At 37.6% G+C, this 21,146-nt stretch overlaps 1 protein-coding gene across 3 annotated transcripts in view; it reads left to right on the top strand.

Moving 5' to 3' along the window:
* The window catches only part of LOC127416583 (A-kinase anchor protein SPHKAP-like), a 184,189-nt gene that overhangs the window by 125,944 nt on the left and 37,099 nt on the right, over window positions 1–21,146 (top strand). For all 3 annotated transcript variants that reach the window (XM_051655993.1, XM_051655995.1, XM_051655994.1), the window contains one exon: window positions 3,556–3,666. In XM_051655993.1, coding sequence (XP_051511953.1) covers window positions 3,556–3,666 — 111 coding nt within the window. The remainder of the gene's footprint in view (window positions 1–3,555; window positions 3,667–21,146) is intronic.

Below are 21,146 nucleotides of genomic sequence, written 5' to 3' on the forward strand. Positions count from 1 at the left end.
ATTTAATATTACACGCAATCATGTTCCCTTTAGTACTGAGTGATTATGTATTATAGCTGATGGGACAGTTTATATTTTGCAGAACAGATGAAAGAAAATCTGTCGAAGTGCAGTCTGATTCAGTGTTTGCTGAGCGCTTCTCACAGAATGCGCATTTGAAGAATTTCTCTCTCTGTGTCAGTGGTCCAAAAATAATTTGCAAGAATGTTAATTGTGAGCAAACCTTAACTGAATTAAGGTTAAATCCAGTGGTTAACATTTTACAATACATGTATAGCCTAGATATACTGGTATATTTTCCTCTTTGTTTGATTAGGAATAAAGTGGCTTGTAAAAAAACTGAAGTGGGCATTAAAAAGCTGACAGTGAGACATCCAAAAGATGAGGTGAGAGGACAAGGCAAAAACTGTGTGTTCACAGCAATAAATAAATAAATTAATATAAAACGTTTGTGAGTTATTACAAAGCAAATGCTTTGTGTCATTGCTGTAGTGATATTGTATAAGGTGTATGTTTTGACTGTTATAGCTATACACAATGCTGAATTTAATTTTTCACAAATGGGCAGAAACTAGGGCTATTGATTTTTTTAACCACAATTAGGCCTGTAATTATATAAATATTTGCTGAGAAAGCCCCACAAATAACAATAATTCAGTAATTACAATAATATATAATGATCAAATAATTATAAATATTTATATTTAAATAATTATAAAAATAATCTATATTATAAAAATAATAATCCAAATAATTAGATGCATTACATTATTGTGTCAGACAAGTAAAGCTATGAAAAGACAAAAAGTGGCTTTAGAAGGCAATAAAAATGTCCATATTATTGAACATAATCCTATCATTGACCCACAGTCCACAGCAATCCATTTTGCAATTGAATTAGTCAATCTGTCAGAAGGTACAGTATATTGTTTCGAAGGGCTTTTCTAAGGACGCATCAATGTACATATGGGTCAGATGAGCACTTTTAGAGCGGTCACTGTGTCTAGTTAAACGTGGTTTGAAACGTAGAAAAACCTGCATTCAGAATTCCGCTCCATCAAGTTGTGTTTGAAAGCAAGAATGCGTTCTCATCTTGTGATGTTGCATATATTAAGCAGCCTGAGTGTAGTGTGTGCTTACTGCCCCCTGCTGAAAACAGATGGTGCTTCAAGCTTGAATTGCTCAGATGGTAGAAATATCACAGTTCGGGAACATAATTAATTGCGTTAATTGGTTTAACATGTTATTTTAATAAAAAATTAATTGCACTGAATTAACACGTTAAAACGACAGCCCTAGTAGAAACATTTGAAAACACTGCAAAATAGTTTTGGAAATTCATAAAAAAGTCCTGGAGAAGTCATGGAAATTTACTGCATCTATCTTTGTGACCATCACTAAGGAAGTGTCTTGCACTAGCTTCAGACACTCCATCTTTTCAAATACAAAGTATTGCTCTTAAATATAAAGAAAATAAATTATATCAAGTTGTATTTGATTTATTAATCTCTTTTTTTAAAAATGTTTATCATTCCTCACCTGGTTTGTTCATCTGACTCCAGATAAATGGCTTTTTTTGAGGTCATCAAAAACAGTGAAGTTTTGGAGCAACTTCCAAAATGGCTGCCAAACAGTGGTAGCACATGTTCCCAAATAACTCAAGAACAAAACATTTGTTTGACTCCAAATAAAAAGTAAAATTATACCAGCAAATATGTGCATTTCCTCTGCAGCACATTTTTCTCCTGCTTTCTGTCTTTTTTATATTTTAAAATAAAACAGTAAGTGGGCTTATATGGTACGTGGGCTTAATAGGGTCACTTCCCCTATATAATACCTGTAGCTTGATGTAATGCAGCAATTTAGTTCATAATAATCAAAGTAAAGTGTATTCGATACTGCTAACTGAATGTTGTTGTTTTTTTGTGCTGTTATATAATGTTAATTAAAGTGGAAAGTGTGGCGCTGTGTGACAGTACTCTGCACAAAAGGGTGGGTGAAATACCAATTGCAGTGTCACGAGATCTCACAAGAGAAACAAGCAACATGGTCTGGAAAAACAAGCCTAAAATAAGCCATTTGCCTCACCAAAATAAGCTAAAATAAGCTTTTTGTTTTGTGTGTGTGTGTGTGTGTGTGGTGGATTTATCGCCATATAAATCATAACAAGCAGTTAATTAACAGTTAATTATAATTTTGTTTACAGATCTGCTTCCCAGTCAAAACCCGACAGCATCAAATCTGTATTAATGCATCATATCTAACAATAATTCAGTGAAGAAACAACTGAGAAATGTACTTTTTACATTGAGTAATGATTTCCTTGTACCTGGATTAGCTGTGCATGTATATGTAGTAATTATACATAGTTGTTAAAAAGGTCTTCATTCAGAGAATGTGACATCCACAATGGGCAATTTGGCAAAGAAATGTGTGATGCAGCAGTTTCCATCAGGATCAAAGCATGTTTCATTTTTTCAGGCAACATGAAGTGGTGTAGTTCCAAAAAGTTAACTATGATAAACCCTTGGCCTTTAGTTTCATGAAAAAATTATCGAACAAAATTAAGCGGTTACCAGCATTTAAAAATAATGTTTCACTCCGGAAAAATTGAAAATCACTTTGTTCCGGTTTTCAGTTACGTTCTGCTAAAAATTTCGTTCGTTTTTGGTTTTCATTTTCGTTCCTTGAACCGTTTTTAGTCCCTGATCAAAACACATAACATCTGAATTGTCCCCCTTTTTTTAAATCATAGATAAGTAATGTGAAATTTCAATGACATATTTACCACTGAACTAGAAATGTCCCTGTTTTTCATTTCAGAAATCTGGTCAATTTATTGTGATATTAACATAAATCTCGGGTGATACAATCTCAAATGGACAGCGCTAAATACAGGTGTAAACAATTTTGATACCCTCAAACCACATTCATAGGTGGTCAGAGACACATTTGGTCACATCGTATTTATATTGTAAACGCTAATATGTCCTGATGTGTCCCGGACAACAGCAAAGGACTTACTCATACTAATACGTAATCACTGCAAAAAAAAAATACATGAAAAAATAAAATAAAATTGCCAGCTACATACAGATGCATGAAACATCACAGAACATTTTCAAGATGCCTGATATCAACATACAGTGACATAGATCATGTGAAGCATTAAGGCGCTTGACTGTGAATGAACATAATGAATATTCCACTCAAAATGTCACATTTGCAGTTAGATTAAAATATTTTTGATATAAAATATAAAAAGTATTTTTACTTGTATGTGCTTGCTCAACATGCACAATAGTGTTGTTATGAAATTAGAGACCCTCCCCTTTTTGAAATCGAATCACAAGTGGTCCTTAGAAATGCATTTGGGATGCACGTTATTACAAGGGGTAAACAGTAAATCTGTCTCGGCTGACCACTTGTGATCGAATCACCCCAGATGGATGTTAATATCAGCTGTAAACAATTCCCGTGAGTCCCTACTCCCCAGTTTCACTTTTTTGTAAATGTTATGCCTCAATCTGAAATAAATGTTTGTGTTTGTGTCAGGTTTTGTGCAGTAACAGTGTTCTGGAATCGTCTGAGTACTGGTTGAAGAACGATAAGGCGCTGTGCAGAATCGGATTCTTGGAGGACCAGCATGACGGAGGCTGCCCGACAGTGAGTCTCTCACACGGACACACAGATTTGCTGGAGTAGTGTACGAGCATATGTCCGTACATGTGATTAACGATGCGTGAGTGTATGCATGTGTGCGTAACTGTGTGGAAGTGTGGTGGCATTTAGATTGTGTTCAGCCTCCCACTGATAAATGCTGTCTTGATTGGGGTGATAATGTGGCTTGATGTTAGCTGTGGCTGAATAATATATGCAGTAATTCTCTGAACTGAGAGAATGCATTTAGATGCACTTGGATAACTGCTGCACTAACTGCAGGACAGGATAATTTGAGTCTAATGACAGATTTTACACCTCACTTTACTTTAATGACAAGTATCTTGTCTCATGTAAATGATGGTGAAATATTCTGGATCTGCTCTCATCTTGCTGTGCATAACATTATGGCATGCTAGCAGTTCTGATCCTTGTGGATGACGTGCTACCTGTCTCATTTTCTGTGTAACGGTAATTTTATGGTAACTTTATGCTAAGATTCTTGAGTTTTGAGCCTTTGTTGGGCCTTTGTTTAATTCTTGTGAGTATCGAAGTGTTTTACGAGTATGCATACAATTTCATTTGAGGAATTCAATTTGGGGACTGCAACAGACTTTAAAAATATTCTATAGTGCGCAACAGTGCCCGCCCACTTTTCAGCTGTCTTGGTTCCCTAAGTATTTTTCCCATTCATTTTTGTCCATAGGGATTTCATAAAATCCTTCATTCTAAGCCGTGTAACCAAACCAGTCAGCTCTGAGGTAAATCACAGCCTTACAATCTTTGATTTGAAGCAAAAAAATATTTGAAAATCAGACAAAAAGGTACAAGACAGTGTACATAACATTTTTAATGACGGCACAAACTACTATTCCTTTAAATATTGCAAATGAATTAATCAAATTAAATTGATGGAATAAAAAACTATTGATTTAAAGTTGTTGATTTTACGTATATAAGAATATATACAAATATTCAGATATACAAATATATAAGTAGTTTGAGTGTATAGGGACCGATTCAATTAATTCACAGTGTGTCATGAAAGTGGGCAGTCGGTTCTGAGCTCTCGTGGTGTAATGAACTGAGTATGTTTATATTATTTATATTATAATGTTTATATTATTTATAATATTTATAATAAGTTAAAGTGCTCTGAGTAATTTTTACACCTAAATAAATGAAAAGTACTTTTGACAAATATGATTAAAATGATGCAGACGTTCTTTTATTCTACAAGGAGGGTCGTGCGCTTGGTGGTCACTACTTTGAGGACTTTCACATCTTGAAATTGTTAAAGTTAATGAACATAAACATAAAGTATTCACACTTATAGGTATCACTGTCATCATGGTTGTTTAGGAAGACAAAAGAGACTGCAAAACGTAAGCAAAAAAATTACTTGGTGCTTTAAAGGAACAGTTCACCCAAAAATGAAAATGTTCTGATCATTTACTCACCCTCAGATCATTCCAAACCCATACTACTTTCTTCTGCGGAACACAAAAGCAGATATTTTAAAGAGTGTTGTGATCACTGAAACATACTGTACAATAACAGTTAATAGTGACTCACTTTAAAGCTTAAAAAGCACCCCAAAGTGTAATTAAAGCAGCCCATGCAACTCATGCGTCATATTCCAAGTCTTCTAAAGACATGCGATCACTTTGTACAATGATCAGACTGAAATGTAAGTAGTTAATCACTCTTAACTCAAATCAAATCATTGATAATTTTCTGTAAACAGAGCAAACCTCCTCTTGTGTTCCGCAGAAGAAAGAAAGAAAATAGGTTTGGAACTGCATGAGTAAATTGGTGAACTATCCCGTTGTAAAAAAACAGATTCAGCAGTATTGTTTATTACGCACTCTTGGATTACGAATTGATGAACGCTGGTTCTATAGCCAGAAAATGACAACCTGTTAGTTGTTGTGGCAGTAAATCGTATAACATTTTCCATATGTGCACGTTGGGGTAGTCAGATTGTGACTCGTCCACCCCCAGGCTCAGGTGCAGTCAGAACAGGTTTAAGCAAGGCTGTGCTTTTACTGTGCTGATGTCACACATGATGTTCCTTTAACACAAAAACTCCACACAGGGAATCAGATCCCACACACACCAGCTGGCGGTGAAATTCTAATGCCAACGCTGAGTGCCAATGTTACGGTGAAATAGAGAGGCAGAGATAAAGTGAAAAAGACAGTAAATGTGGAAAAACGCACGTTAATGTTTTTGAGCTTTTAAAACTGTTTTTTTTTTTTTTGCTTTTTTTTTAAAGGCAGAAGCTGTATTTTGAAATAATCATGCTTTTTAATTAATTAATTCAATACATTTGAAAATAAGTTTTGTAATCAAATTCCACAGGAAATGTAATGTTGCTGTAATAATATAAAAATACATTTGAATAGACACAAATAGTGTAATCTGCTTTGTCTCAAGGTGATACCATCCTTATACAACCCACTGTGTTATATCCACACTGCTGCTTTCACTAAAATTATCAGTAATCAACCATATATCCTCCACAGCCATTAAGACATGTTGTAATGGCCCCATTTTGTTGGAAAAAATGTAGAGGCATGCACTCTCTCTTCATAAACATCACATTGGTGAGGTTACATAGATGAAAATAGTTCCTCAGTCTCAGTGAATGTAATCAAGATCCATATTTCGCATTTTACATTTTTAATGTGCTTATACGTAAAAAGGCTAAGTTATAATAAGAATAAACATATCAGTTTGCATTATTTTTTATAATTAAATGGAATTTATTAAGTAAATGGAATTGTGAGACTCTAGAGTAGACAGCATCCGTGAATATAGAATATATTACAGCATCCGTGCCGTAAATGTACAGCATGACTGCTGTAATATATTTTACAGTAAGGAAAATAATGCTGTAAAACATATTACAGCATGTCTGCTGTAAAGATAAAATACAGTATTTAGCTGGCAACTCTGTTGCCAGTATATTACTGTAATTTTAAAGGGAAAAGTTTGTTAACATCCTGTGATGAAAATTACCTGAAATACCTGAAATAGACTTTTATTTTACAGTTCTACCAAGCATGTGTTGTCTTTAGAAGAAAAATAATATAGGCATAGTAACATACAGTGTTTATTTGTTAACATAAAACATTTTGCATAAGATGGTTATACACAATAACCGTTAACTCATGAAAATATCTCAGAATGTATAAGTGGAGGTCAGTGAGAGAGGAGGGCAGAGAGAGACGAGGACAGAGAGACAGGGGTGGTAGGGAGAGTGACAAGCATAGATTGCAATAGATTGAACAGAGGGAATATTTTTTCAAAAACAATTACAAATAACTACATTACAAGAGAGGCGAACAGGCAGTGACATATAAGAACCAAAAATACACGTCACTGCTAGCCAGACCTAAGAGGACCCGGATCATGGATGGTAAATCCTCAGCTCTGGACAAACATAGAAATAGAAAGAATAAAGAGAGAGGTTGCTATTACTCTGGGGTAAAAAGGCAGCTGACAACTGACAAATCAAGATGACTGTATTATCAGGTGTGTGTACTTACATATTTGATTTCTTCCACTCAAAGTCCTTTAGGTTCTCGAGGAAGTGGGTAACATGGACGTTTATTGGGGTTGGCTTCCTCTGAGCCATCTTCCCAGTCTTACGGCTCACTCCACTTTTGGCTGTGCATTTGGAGCCTTCTGGATTTATTCGAATGAGGAACCTGCACAGCCAACATAGAATATATTAATAATAATAATAATAATAATAATAACTCAGATTTATATAGCACTTTTCTGAATACTCAAAGTCACTTTACGTATCAATACAACAAAACTAATAATTAGACATTTTATTAGAGAAAAAAAGAGTTAAAAGAAGTGTGTGGAAGTAAAAACAACGTGAGGGGGAGATTATTTGGGGAAAGCTAGTCTGAAGAGGTGGGTTTTGAGGGCTGTTTTAAAGGGTGGAAGAGTGGGGACATGTTTGATGTGGTTAGGGAGTGCATTCCAAAGGGAGGGGGCAGCAACTGCAAAAAATATTAAATCAGAGTAGTAAACAAATAACAACAGAAAATATAACTGCAGTGTAACTGTAACACATACTAAATGTGATGGATCAATAGCGGTTCAACGCTCACCTCTGTATCAGCTCCAAGGTGGCCAAAGCTGACTCCTGATATTCTATGTTAAAGACATAGAATGAGCTGAAGAGCATGGAGAGAGCAGTTACAAAGTTGGACTGACTGTCCAAAACACACACCACTCTCCCCTCAATGGAAACCATCCATTTTGAGCAACCTAATAGGGTATTTCCTGACATACAGTACAGAGGTAGAGGTGTTATTACATACTCCCTAGACAAAATCACAAAAAAAGTAATGAACTATAATACCCCCGCCCCCTTCACTTTAAATAGTAACAAATACTACCAAGCATGATCAGCCTTGGGGTGTCGGGCAAAGACATTTGCGCTTCAATGTCCATCTGAGTCGCAGTGATCTGAAATTACAAAACACATGAACAAAAACAATGTTGTTAACATCATGTGTAATGCTACAGTAGTAACAATATTAATCGTAACATTATACATTTTATTTGTATATGAACACTTTTACTCACATATGCCAAGAGGAACAGAGAGGTCGTCTCCTCTTTAAAGTGAGCCATCAACAGAAGAATGGCAGCAGTGGCTGTAAGATCTTCATTGCCTCTGATAGAATCATTCACTTCATTCAACAGGGACTGGATCTCTCTCCTCCACTTGGTCTGTTGGCTTTTAAAAAAGTCCACAATTCTTGGATTCTTGCTCAGGAGGGCTTAAGTCAGGCGACTTTCAATATCGATACCAGTGAGGGTATTGAAGTGATCGCAGAGGCATAACTTAGTGAAGAGGAAAGGCCACTGGTCCTGGATGTCACTAATGCTTGGTGGAGGGTTTTTATCATGTGACATTGATAAGTGTATGTTAGTTTCATCAGATCATGCACTTCCCTCTTGTCTGCACCACTTGGGCCCACACAGCTGAACATGGTCGACATTGTCTGTCTCTTGTTTTCAAGGGAATCTGGGGTTTCTCCCTCTGGAAGATCAAGTGGTTGCCAATTGATGCAGCCATAACTATCAATTGTTGTTCTTGCAGTTTTTGCTGGTTGGTTGCCACAAGTGTTACTTTGGTCTGCATTGTTTCTCTTGGGCCTACGGATTCTATCTAAAGTGTTGTTACGATTTTTATGCTCCACTCTGGTCTTAATCTGTCTGAAAAGTGAGTAGTACCCACTGCCAAGTGGTTCTCCTTCCTCTGTCATATCCCCAAAACTCTTTGGATACTGGGTTACAATGGCTTTGGCTATTTCACTACATACAGCCTTGTTGGGATTGCGGCAGTGTTCTCTCATGGCGTCGACAGTCTCCCTTACCATCTGCCACCTGTCTGCAGCCTCAACCCTCTTCTCTTGTGCAATGGCCTGCCTACTGCTGGAGGGCATCTTCTGCCAAGGTACTTCGAATTTGCAGACCCAAGATGTGCTTGTGTTGATCACTAATGTTAAGGAGGCATGACTCGAAGGAGATGGAAATTCACTCAAACTGGTATCTGACTCAGAAGGTTGAGTGGTTACTGAGTGACCACTAGAATCTTTAAAGATAAAATACAAAAATGTAAGCACAAATTACAATGTATATGAAATATTTTTCTTATCCCACAACACTGTACAGTTAATATTAACAACTGTCAATAGTCTTATTTTTTAAATACAATGCAAAATTAACTATTCACAGAGATTGTTTTCCATTTTAGAACATAAAAATATTTACAGAAACATATAATATTTGTTAAGTATTGCCTACAGTCTACAGTATGCTCCATTGTAGCATAAACCTTTTTATTTAGAGTTTATACTATTTACATCCTCTTTTTAACTGTGTGTCCAGTTGTAAGTGAGAGGCTTTGATGCATCAATGAAGTCTCACCTCTTTGCTTGAATATTTTGAGAAATTTCCAGCACTGTATTGGTATTAAAAAATCTTTTATGTCCTCTGGCTGAACATATTCAAGGTCTCCAATATTCTCCACTCTGATACTTCTTATCAGATGCTCCACCAAAGAAGTCAGTGTTCCAGTCTCCAACACAGGCATCTGGTGCTTAATTGCATCTAGAAGACCCTCCGTTCCAAAACTGCTTTAAGGAGAGCACACTGAGTTATGCAGGGAAACAACTGAAAGGCCTGACACTTTATAAACTGGCAGTGGGTAATAATCACACAGACTTTCTGCATTAATACACACATAATTAATCTCAGATTCTGGTATAAAATGAATGCCAAGATCAACCAGTAACACAGATTGATACACCCCAACAATGAAATGTACCTGTGATTCTGTGACCAAAATCAGTGAGATCTTTCCAAATGTGTATCCAACTTCATTTTCTCCCATTACAACAAAGAGGCCTTTAGTGTATTTTGTTCCTTTGTATACAACAGCAGACACCTCTGCAGTGCTTTGCTTTGTGAAGCCCTTTGACTGAACAGCTCCCTGAATGGCGTCATTATATAACTGCTCATCAAAATCATTTTTGACACCAACAACTTCAATGATATGTGGAAACAATGTGCCACTGCATAAGTAAGATTGGAGTTACTGGTGCCTCTCGGACAATGTTTTGCACAGGTTTCTAAAGTTGTGGAGATTTCTGGCACACTCTTTGAAGTAGGAGTGCTTATTCTCAAACCTCAGTGTCCACAAATGAACGAGCAGCCCAAAGTGCAGGATGAAGTCAGAGTAATGTAGCAAATAGTGATGTTTGGTTTCAGTATTGATTCAGGGAACATAATGTTCCTTAGATGCACATACTCTTCAATCAGAGTCCTCAAGAATGCAATCTGATTGTGACTTATTTTGGGGGCACAAATTAACTCAACCATCTCTCTTAATTTGAGACACAACTGCCACACCTCACTGTCTAGTGGGTTTTTTATCTTGTCACCAACATATACTGGTACTAGTCGTAGAAAACACCAATTCTGGGCTGCATGGCCACCAAGTTTTTCCCCATTTGGTTTGATCTCACATGGTTTGTTATGTGCATCGCTCCCTGTATGACTGAGCTGTGAGATGCACCTATTTAACTGGACATAAGTAAAATGTTTTTCAACAGTTATTAGATGCTTAATGAAAAGGGCCAAGTCATTTGACACTATTCCTTCAAATAAATCATGGCCTAGACAAGGAGGAAGCCCTTTACAAACATGAAAGTATTTTAAAGTGTTGAATACTGAATCAAACTTGATCCCATGAACCATGTCTTGGTCAGTGGTGGACAGCTCCTCAACTCTTGTCTTGATAGTTATGGATTGTTCTCTTTGGGCCAAGTATAAGAGGTGTTTTTTAAAGGTCTCTCTTTCAACTAAACAGCATCTGCAGAAATAGTTGCTCAAGCTAAAGTTTTCTGTAAACCCAATACAGTGGGACCCAAGATTGTCCCCAGTAATGGCAATCAAAGACCCTTTAAATGTTTCCTCATCCTCTGTCTCAAAGCCTAATTCCTCAATATCCCTAAGATCTGCAGTCAAATTAGAAAACACTTTCTCCTGCCCAAAATATTTAAAATCATTTTCCCTGCAGAGCAATACCAATTGCAAGGGATGAATTTGTGATCGGAAGTGGGGCAGAACCTCGCCCAGTGTTATGTATACTGCCAGGATTTTGTGTTTTTTTTTTTTTACCTGAGCCCAAAGGATTTGCCACTTCAAATGTATCCTGGTAGAGAATGATAGATAGTGATGAGGCTGACTCTTGCAACAATGCATTTTCCTTAACCATTTTTCCATCTGACACATCCTCTAAAACACTGGCAACAGAGACATGCATTTTTGTCTGTTTATATTGCTCTTTCATAGCTGTCTGACCTAGGAGGGATTTCAGTGTTTCTTTCACAGGGATGTACTGACAGAAACTATCCTTACCTTTAGCATCTGCACCAAGGTAAATCTGACTGGGCTCAACATAGCTAAAGTTTTTTTTTTTTTTTAAATGACTTTCGTGTTTTGTCCGACCTTAAGAGTCCTTCATTATGTACTGTAAGCAGGTCTTCTTGTGATATTTCTTCAATTATTTTGTCTACATCAATGGCCGGCAAGTTAAGCATAGACAACTTCTCTTTGAGCTTTGAAAGCACACCTTTCATTCCACAGTTATGGACCTCCTAGATCTTCCCTATTATGGATTGTATTGTGCTGGCTGGTAACAGCATTTTGGCTTGCATCTTTTAGTAAAACAATGCTAAGTTATTCAGGAAGGCCCCTGGATCAACTTCTTCATCCAACATATTTTCATCAACATGTGCATCTGCAAGCATGTCACTCTCTTCACCTAATGTGTTTTCTGCATTTTGTCTGACGTGACTCTGACATAGAACTTGCTCCTTATCCTTATGTTTTCTGCTAAGATGGGAGGCAAAAGATGACCTGACACGGAAATATCTGGAGCAACCTCTGTGGGGACAAGATATTTTTTCCCCGTCTCGGATATGCCATCTCAAATGAGTGCACAAAACAGAAAAAATAAGGGTCTGAAATGAGCATCCCTGGACCTGGCAGATCCATGGAATTCCCTCGTTTGAAGACACCTCATTCTGAGGTTTTTTCTTTTTATGATGCCTATACAGGTGCTGGTCATATAATTAGAATATCATCAAAAAGTTGATTTATTTCACTAATTCCATTCAAAAAGTGAAACTTGTATATTATATTCATTCATTACACACAGACTGATATATTTCAAATGTTTATTTCTTTTCATTTTGATGATTATAACTGACAACTAAGGAAAATCCCAAATTCAGTATCTCAGAAAATTAGAATATTACTTAAGACCAATACAAAGAAAGGATTTTTAGAAATCTTGGCCAACTGAAAAGTATGAACATGAAAAGTATGAGCATGTACAGCACTAAATACTTAGTTGGGGCTCCTTTTGCCTGAATTACTGCAGCAATGCGGCGTGGCATGGAGTCGATCAGTCTGTGGCACTGCTCAGGTGTTATGAGAGCCCAGGTTGCTCTGATAGTGGCCTTCAGCTCTTCTGCATTGTTGGGTCTGGCATATCACATCTTCCTCTTCACAATACCCCATAGATTTTCTTTGGGGTTAAGGTCAGGCGAATTTGCTGGCCAATTAAGAACAGGGATACCATGGTCCTTAAACCAGATACTGGTTGCTTTGGCACTGTGTGCAGGTGCCAAGTCCTGTTGGAAAATGAAATCTGCATCTCCATAAAGTTGGTCAGCAGCAGGAAGCATGAAGTGCTCTAAAACTTCCTGGTATACGGCTGCGTTGACCTTGGACCTCAGAAAACACAGTGAACCAACACCAGCAGATGACATGGCACCCCAAACCATCACTGACTGTGGAAACTTTACACTGGACCTCAAGCAACGTGGATTGTGTGCCTCTCCTCTCTTCCTCCAGACTCTGGGACCCTGATTTCCAAAGGAAATGCAAAATTTACTTTCATCAGAGAACATAACTTTGGACCACTCAGCAGCAGTCCAGTCCTTTTTGTCTTTAGCCCAGGCGAGACGCTTCAGACGCTGTCTGTTGTTCAAGAGTGGCTTGACACAAGGAATGCGACAGCTGAAACCCATGTCTTGCATACGTCTGTGCGTAGTGGTTCTCCCCCACATTTTTGAATGGGTTTTGTTTCACAATCCTCTCCAGGGTATGGTTATCCCTATTGCTTGTACACTTTTTTCTACCACATCTTTTCCTTCCCTTCACCTCTCTATTAATGTGCTTGGACACAGAGCTCTGTGAACAGCCAGCCTCTTTTGCAATGACCTTTTGTGTCTTGCCCTCCTTGTGCAACGTGTCAATGGTCGTCTTTTGGACAACTGTCAAGTCAGCAGTCTTCCCCATGATTGTGTAGCGTACAGAACTAGACTGAGAGACCATTTAAAGGCCTTTGCAGGTGTTTTGAGTTAATTAGCTGATTAGAGTGTGGCACCAGGTGTCTTCAATATTGAACCTTTTCACAATATTCTAATTTTCTGAGATACTGAATTTGGGATTTTCCTTAGTTGTCAGTTATAATCATCAAAATTAAAAGAAATAAACATTTGAAATATATCAGTCTGTGTGTAATGAATGAATATAATATACAAGTTTCACTTTTTGAATGGAATTAGTGAAATAAATCAACTTTTTGATGATATTCTAATTATATGACCAGCACCTGTATATATGGGACTTAAATGCCGAGAAGTTCCTAAAGGTGCATGGGCACATTTCTACCCCACAGGCAAAACCATAATTTGCCACATTTCTATGGGTTTTTGCATGAGCAGTGAATGCTTTAATATTAGGGCTGCAAAAATGACAGGACTTACACCTTAACATTACTAATCTAATACTAGTAACCAGCCAGTGTGCAAGAGGAAATAATCTTTAACTTACACCAAGTTGCACAATTCTGCCTGACCAGAAAAGTTAAAAAACAGATTTGTAAAAAAACTAAACAAATCTGACTCCTGGTATTCAAACGCAGACCACTCTCCCCTCAATGGAAACCATCCATCTTCAAAAATGAATCTGTAAAGGCAAATTAACAGTCAGTGCCTGTTTTTGTAATAATTAATTTAACTTCACGGCACGACAGGAAGAACTTCAAGGAGCTAACCACACAATCTGAAGTGCAAGCACCCAGTCTAAATAGGACTAGAAAGCTAACAGCAAGCTAAAGCCATTCCCCTTTCAACACCTGTAAGTAACTACGTGCCTTGGATACCACAGAATAAAAACAATAATAGAAAAAAAATTAAACTATATCAGTCCTTGTCTGCTGATAAACTAAAATTGATTCGACGGATGAGCTATGTTTGCTTCCTCGGATTTTACTACCACAGCGCGACTAGCTATTGTTACCAAAAACCTGCAGCAGAAAACTATTTCGTAAAATATTTTCGCTAAAACTGGAAATAGCTAGGTGACAGCAGCGTATTATTATAATATTAATGCAACTTTACCTCAATTTTGAAAATAAATTAACAATTCTCCAGGTTTGGTCTCTCACTTTTCTCGGCTGCTTCTCAGAGTTTGGCGCACTTTCTCTGTTTCAGGGTGTGTTCACACTTGGCAGGTTTGGTTGGATTAAAACGAACTCTGGTGCGATTGCTCTGTTAGCGCGGTTCATTTGAACAATTGTGAACGCTGCCATCCGAACCTTGGTGCACACCAAACAAGCGGACCGAGACTGCCTGAAAAGTAGGTCTCGGTCCGCTTAAAAAATGAACTCTGGTGCAGTTCGATTGATATATGAACGCAAAATGGACCAAAGACGTCTAAACGGACCAAAAACAGGAAGTAATTTGCCCAATACTGACCTCAAGCATACCTGTTTCTTCTCATCATAGGAGCAATGTTGCCCATTAAAGTTTGGTACAGGTGTCAGAACTGCCATCAGCCATCCTTGCAGCATATCTTCATTTGTGTGTGCAACGGAGGAATTCCTGGTGCTGTTTTGACTCCTTTTCACAATTTATTAGCTCTTTGTTTGTTCTCAGCTGGTAAAAAATACCACCATATATACATATATAAATATAACGAGCGCATTTCGCCCAGCAGCCAGCACTGTTTTGGATGATCGGCAAGTTCCGTCAAAAACTATACGTCATAAAAGCTGTCCAATCAAGTTGTGACTTTTTCCTGATGCCTTTGGTTTTGTATCATTAGGTACAGTGTTAAAAATGCCAGTATGAACGCTAAGCAAACCAGAACTAAATGTATCATTTTCTTTTTTGGTCCAGACCAAGAGAACCGAACTACAAGTGTGAACACACCCTCAATCTCACTTTCACACACGCTACAGACCGTTTGGCGCCTCTGTCTACAGTAGGGTAAGACACTGCTGTATGATATTACAGTATGTTAAAGTATTTTTTACTGGAAGCTTCCAAATACGGTATATTATAATATTTATTGTACTTTTACCCACAATACAGTGCAATATACGGTATCCATGCTGTAAAACAGACTTATGGTACTTTACTGTACACTACACAGTATTTTACTGTTGAAATTACAGAAAAGTCTTACAGTGTAGGCATATAAGCTTTAAGGCATTTACATGACCTTACACGTTGTCATTGTATTATCCGTATTATTCATGTAAACACACACTGACTACATTAACATGGATACCAGAAAACAGCTTATTGTGAGAAAGTAGGTTATTGTGAGAAAATAGCGTTCCGGTTTACATGCACTGTGTAGACGGCGTACTCTTTACTCCCATATACATGGTCAGTATTCCCAGAAATGTGGAATTCTTTCCGCTGTATTGAATTGTTGTTGGGCTCCATCCTATGGCATTTGTTATCCTGGTCTGTTCTACGCATGCGCACTCTTCAAACACAAGTAAGAACGGCGCTTATGTGTTTACATGACCACATTTCTGTAAAAACCCTGGAATAAGCTGTTTTCTTAAGTGTATGTAAACTGGTCACTGTCACCATTATCAGATGTATAACAGAATGTTAAGAATCATCTCATTGCTCTTCACAACATTTTGCATTCAACTCTTTTTTTTTCTCTGTCCATCCTCCCATCCTCCTTTTTGGTGAAAAATCACAAGAGCATATTTTAGAATCTAGTGTTTTTCTCTCTCATTCTTTTCCTCCTTCCCTTTCTCTTATTGCCCTCTCTTTTCCTCTGCTCCATTTGTACATAAAGCAATTAACTCTTGTAAACTGATCTCTGTAGGAAATGCTCAGAGGAAGAGTACCGCATCTATTAAAATTGAATTGGCATTAATTAGAATGTATGTTATTAGTGCCATTTAGCTGACACTTTTCTTCTACAGAAAAAGGACAGTACACTAATTGCATGCAGTCCCCCTGGAGCAGCCTCATGTTAAGTGTTTTTCTCAAAAGCACAATGAACCTAGAGTACGACTGAGATTATAGGAAGTCTCCAGTTCCTAGGTCACCCATTCCTGAGATTAAATGTGAAACCATTGCATCAGTTCATCACAAACTAATCCACTAGAATATCACAATAAAAAAATTCTGCTTCTGTGATTAAAGCCAAAGTGTGTAATTTCTGTTCCATTTGTAGCACCAAAAGGAATTGCAAAAACATTTGTTCCCATTAAATTTACCCATCTTTCATTTCAGCCAAATAGGCAGTCCCGTCCCAGACTCACGGCATTGGTTGAGCCAAAAGGTCATATGTAGGACCGTTTAAACAAACAGCAATAATTTGAAAGTTCCACAGTATTTACACTCTTTTGGAAATCGTCACGAACGTAACCTTGGTTCCCTGAGAGGGAACGAGACGTTGCGTAATGACGCAATTGGGACTACGTCACGTGGTCTGAAGCCTGTATACAATCTCGACAATTTTTTGGTGCTTAAGCAATGCCCATAGGGAGCAGCATCACGGAATCCATATAGGCGGACGCTCTGCACCATTTCATCAGTTTTTCTGCAAAAGGCACGAACCTATGCAGCAAGTCGAGAGTATGGCCAGCTATGCAACGTCTCGTTCCCTCTCAGAGAACCAAAGTTACATTCGTAACCGAGACGTTCCCTTTCGAAGAAACATCGACATTGCGTAATGATGCAATTGGGACGAGATACCATCACGCCATTCGAACAGTAGCTGCCAACTCTCTAAGCCCGTGTGGCAAGCTTACAGCGGCACACATGCGAGATAAAAAATGTCAACAACTTACTCCTGATCGAACAGAGGGAACTTGGGAAATAGGAGTCAAACTCTCGTCCAAATTATTAAATCTAACAAAGGTATGCGGAGAGGACCATCATGCCGCAAGTTTCGTGAAAAGTACCCACAAATGGCTGACATATAGTTGTCTCTGCACATTAAACTGGGAAAGGAGAAAGTATTTTAAAGAGCACCTATTATGGTTTTTAACGTGTCTAATTTTGTTTTAAAGGTCTCATACAATAGATTTACATGCATCCAAGGTAAAAAAACACTTTAATTTGCTCATAATTTAAATTGCAGCATTACCTTTTTTTCCCAGTGTCAAAAACGACTCGTTCAATGATCCATTCTAAAGGATCCATTCTAAACTCCTCCTTTCAGAGAGCCTACTCTGCTCTGTTTGGTCAGATGTCCCAGTCTGTTGTGATTGGTCTACCGCTTAGTGTAGTGTTTCAGGGCGGGTCAAAGCTGTTTGCGAGCAGCCAATGAAGACCAGAGGTGGGTTTTTTGTTGACAAATTACGTAGGTTAGTACAGGAAATAAGTCTGGAATTACTAACGACTCGTTTCAGGTGTTCAAAATCGGTTCTTTCTTTTGGGAGTCAATAACTTCATTTGTCGTGCACTTTGATTTTTGAAACTTTGCAGACATTTTTTACATTCACAAAAAGCTATATAACACACTACATGAAAGGTAATATTTGCAAAACCATAATAGATGCTCTTTAACACTGACAGGATTACACATCTTGTGTTTTAATTTTGTTAGATTAAGATCCCAATGCAAAGTCTGTGTATTTGTAAATGTGTGTGTGGCTATTAATGTATAAGTTTGTGTGGGCACTGAATATTTGCAGAGATAATTGTGATATTATTGATAATGTGCATTTGGAAAACAGGCAGGGGTCAGTGGCAGGCTGAGGTTAGTTAGAAGGCATTATCAGGTTACCGTGGAAACTGAATGACATAATTGATAGCTTCAGTCTGTAATTAAATGAAGTGGTTGTGAAATGAATTGTGGTCAATAACTAACTAATAAACTTTAAAAGGGTTTTCTTCTCTTCTCTTGTCTCTTGTCTTCTCATCTCGCTGACAGCAGTAACGAGCCGCAGGCCTGACAGTGTAGTGCATAGAGAGTCACAGAGGTTACATAAAGCCCTAAAGAACAGACAGGGTTTATGGAGGGCAGTGTGTGTAGTGTGAGTGGACAGAAGTCAGTGTGTGTGTGTGTGTGTGTGTGTACATGTTTATCCTATATTGTGGGGACCAAATATCCCCACAAGGATAGTAAAACCTGAGATCATCTACCTTGTGGGGCCCAGCCAGTGGTCCCCACAAGGAAAATGGCTTATTAAACATACTAAACTGTGTTTTTTTTTTTTTTAATGTAAAAATGCAAAAAGGTTTCTGTGAGGGTTAGGATTAGGGATAGGTTTAGGGTATAGAAATTATCATTAGATCTGTATGAAATCCATAAAATGCATGAAAGTCTATGGAGAGTCCCCACAATGATATAAAAATGTGTGTGTGTGTGGGGGGGGGGGGGGGTGTTTGCACCAAAGCTGTAGGCTACCCTGGAATCTCTGGTTGGCAAAATGAGATTACACACACTGATTGCTCAGGACAAGTAGAGTTTTATTCAGCCTTTTGTGTGTGTTTGTGCCTCCAGGAGGAGTGATAGGTCAGTCCTATCCCATCTCATTGTAACCAGGGTAACCATGAAACCCAAATTCACCCTCTTCTTAAGGTCACCATTACCAAGACAGGACTCCTTACCTCAAACCCTTATCTGACCCTTGATGTTTGGCTGACACAAGACCTGTCGATACATTATTAAGTCAAAGGTAACCCAAGAGACAGTTACACAGAGAGGAACAGACAAGCTGTCTCCTGTGTGTGTTGAGATTGTGTGCTGTTTTGACCTCTCCCTGTGTTAGAGGTTAGAGGGGTCACACTATAATTAAACACATTAAAAATCTCTTATCAGACATTTTTCATAATTTTCTGTGGCCATAATTTGTTAATCCCATTTTAATTCCGTGACATTTTTCTCCTGTGTTCCACTTATATTGGTAATCAAGTTTTTTTTTCATCAGAAATAGTTATTAGATTTCACAACCATTTTACATCTTCTCTCTGACTCTTAAAGTGATAGTTCACCCAAAAATGAAAATTCTCTCATGATTTACTCACCCTCATGCCATCCCAGATGTGTATGACTTTCTTTCTTCTGCAGAACACAAATTAAGATATTTAGAAGAATATATCAGCTCTGTAGGTCCTCACAAGGCAAGTGAATGGGTGCCAAACTTTTGATACTCCAAAATCCACATAAAGGGAGCATAAAAGTAATCCATATGACTCCACAGGTTAAACCCATTTGTTCAGACATGATATGATTGGTGTGGGTGATAAACAGATCAATATTTAAGTCATTGTTTTTTGTTTTTTTTTTGTTTTTTTTTCATAAATTCTCCTCCCTGCCCATTAGGGGACGATATGCAAGAAGAAAAACAAAAGGAAAATGAGAAAGTGAAAGTGAAAGCAAAGTAGAAATTGACTGAGCAGGGAGGAGAATTTATAGTAAAAAAGGATTTAAATATTGATCTGTTTCTCACCCACACTTATCAAATCACTTCAGAATATATGGATTTAACCACCAGAGTCATCTGGAGAACTTTTATGTTGCCCTTATGTGGATTTTGGAGCTTCAAAATCTTGGCACCCATTCACTTACATTGTATGGACCTAAAGAGCTGAGAAGTACTTCTAAAAATCTTCATTTGTGTTCAGCAGAAGAAAAAAAGACACATCTGGGATGGCACGAGAATGAGTAAATGATGAGAGAATTTTCATTTTTGGGTGAACTAACCCTTTAAAGCTGATTTATACTTCTGCATATAATATATGTTGTATCCTCTATGCTGTAACTAGGGCTGGGAATCATAAGGGATTTAACGATTCCGGTTCCTCAACGGTTCCAGTACCGATTTCAGTAATTATTTTAGTAATCAGTACCTTTTTTTTTAAAGAATTACTTGGAAATGAGAAATGCAATTCTTATTGTATTTACTACTCTCTGCTGTCTGTTACCATATAACGAGATAATTTCAGGTTTCAACAGAGCAGATAGATATACCAAATCAGAAATACATTTAATACAGTTCTTGTAAAAGGTGTGTTTGCAGACTTTTTAGAGACATAATTACAATCCAATAATATATCCTAACTATATTTTAAATAAACAAATCTAAACCAACAAGAAATGTGATGGCTGTCACAGTCTGTCTCCCTCATGTTCTTCAAGGACTCTTATTTTGAAGTTTTCCTCCAGACTACATCTCCCATGTTTCACTGCCCTCATCACTTCCATCTGTTCCTTATTATCCTCACCTGTCTTCCATTCCCTCAATTAGCTCCTTTTGAATAAATATCCTCTAGTTTTTCCCGTTCCTTTGTCAGTCATTGAAGTGTTACATTGTGTTGATGTATTGTTATGTTGTGTTGGTAAAGTGTGATTTAGTTGATTACGAATTGCTGCGTTGTTATTTTTTGTATGATGTTCCACTCCAGTGTATTTCCTACGATGTTCCATTTCAGCGTCCACTCCAGTGTATTTCCTTATTAAAGACTTTAAAGTTAATCTACTCCTGCGTCTCCTGTCTTCCTCTCCATGAACCCAGCGTTACAATGGCATATTTCATTAATTAATTTATTATTTGATAAAATTCCACTTATTACTACAAAACTCATGTATCTTTAATTATACAT

The sequence above is a fragment of the Myxocyprinus asiaticus genome, chromosome 26, assembly GCF_019703515.2.
Source record: "Myxocyprinus asiaticus isolate MX2 ecotype Aquarium Trade chromosome 26, UBuf_Myxa_2, whole genome shotgun sequence".
In the NCBI taxonomy this organism is placed as follows: Eukaryota; Metazoa; Chordata; class Actinopteri; order Cypriniformes; family Catostomidae; genus Myxocyprinus; species Myxocyprinus asiaticus.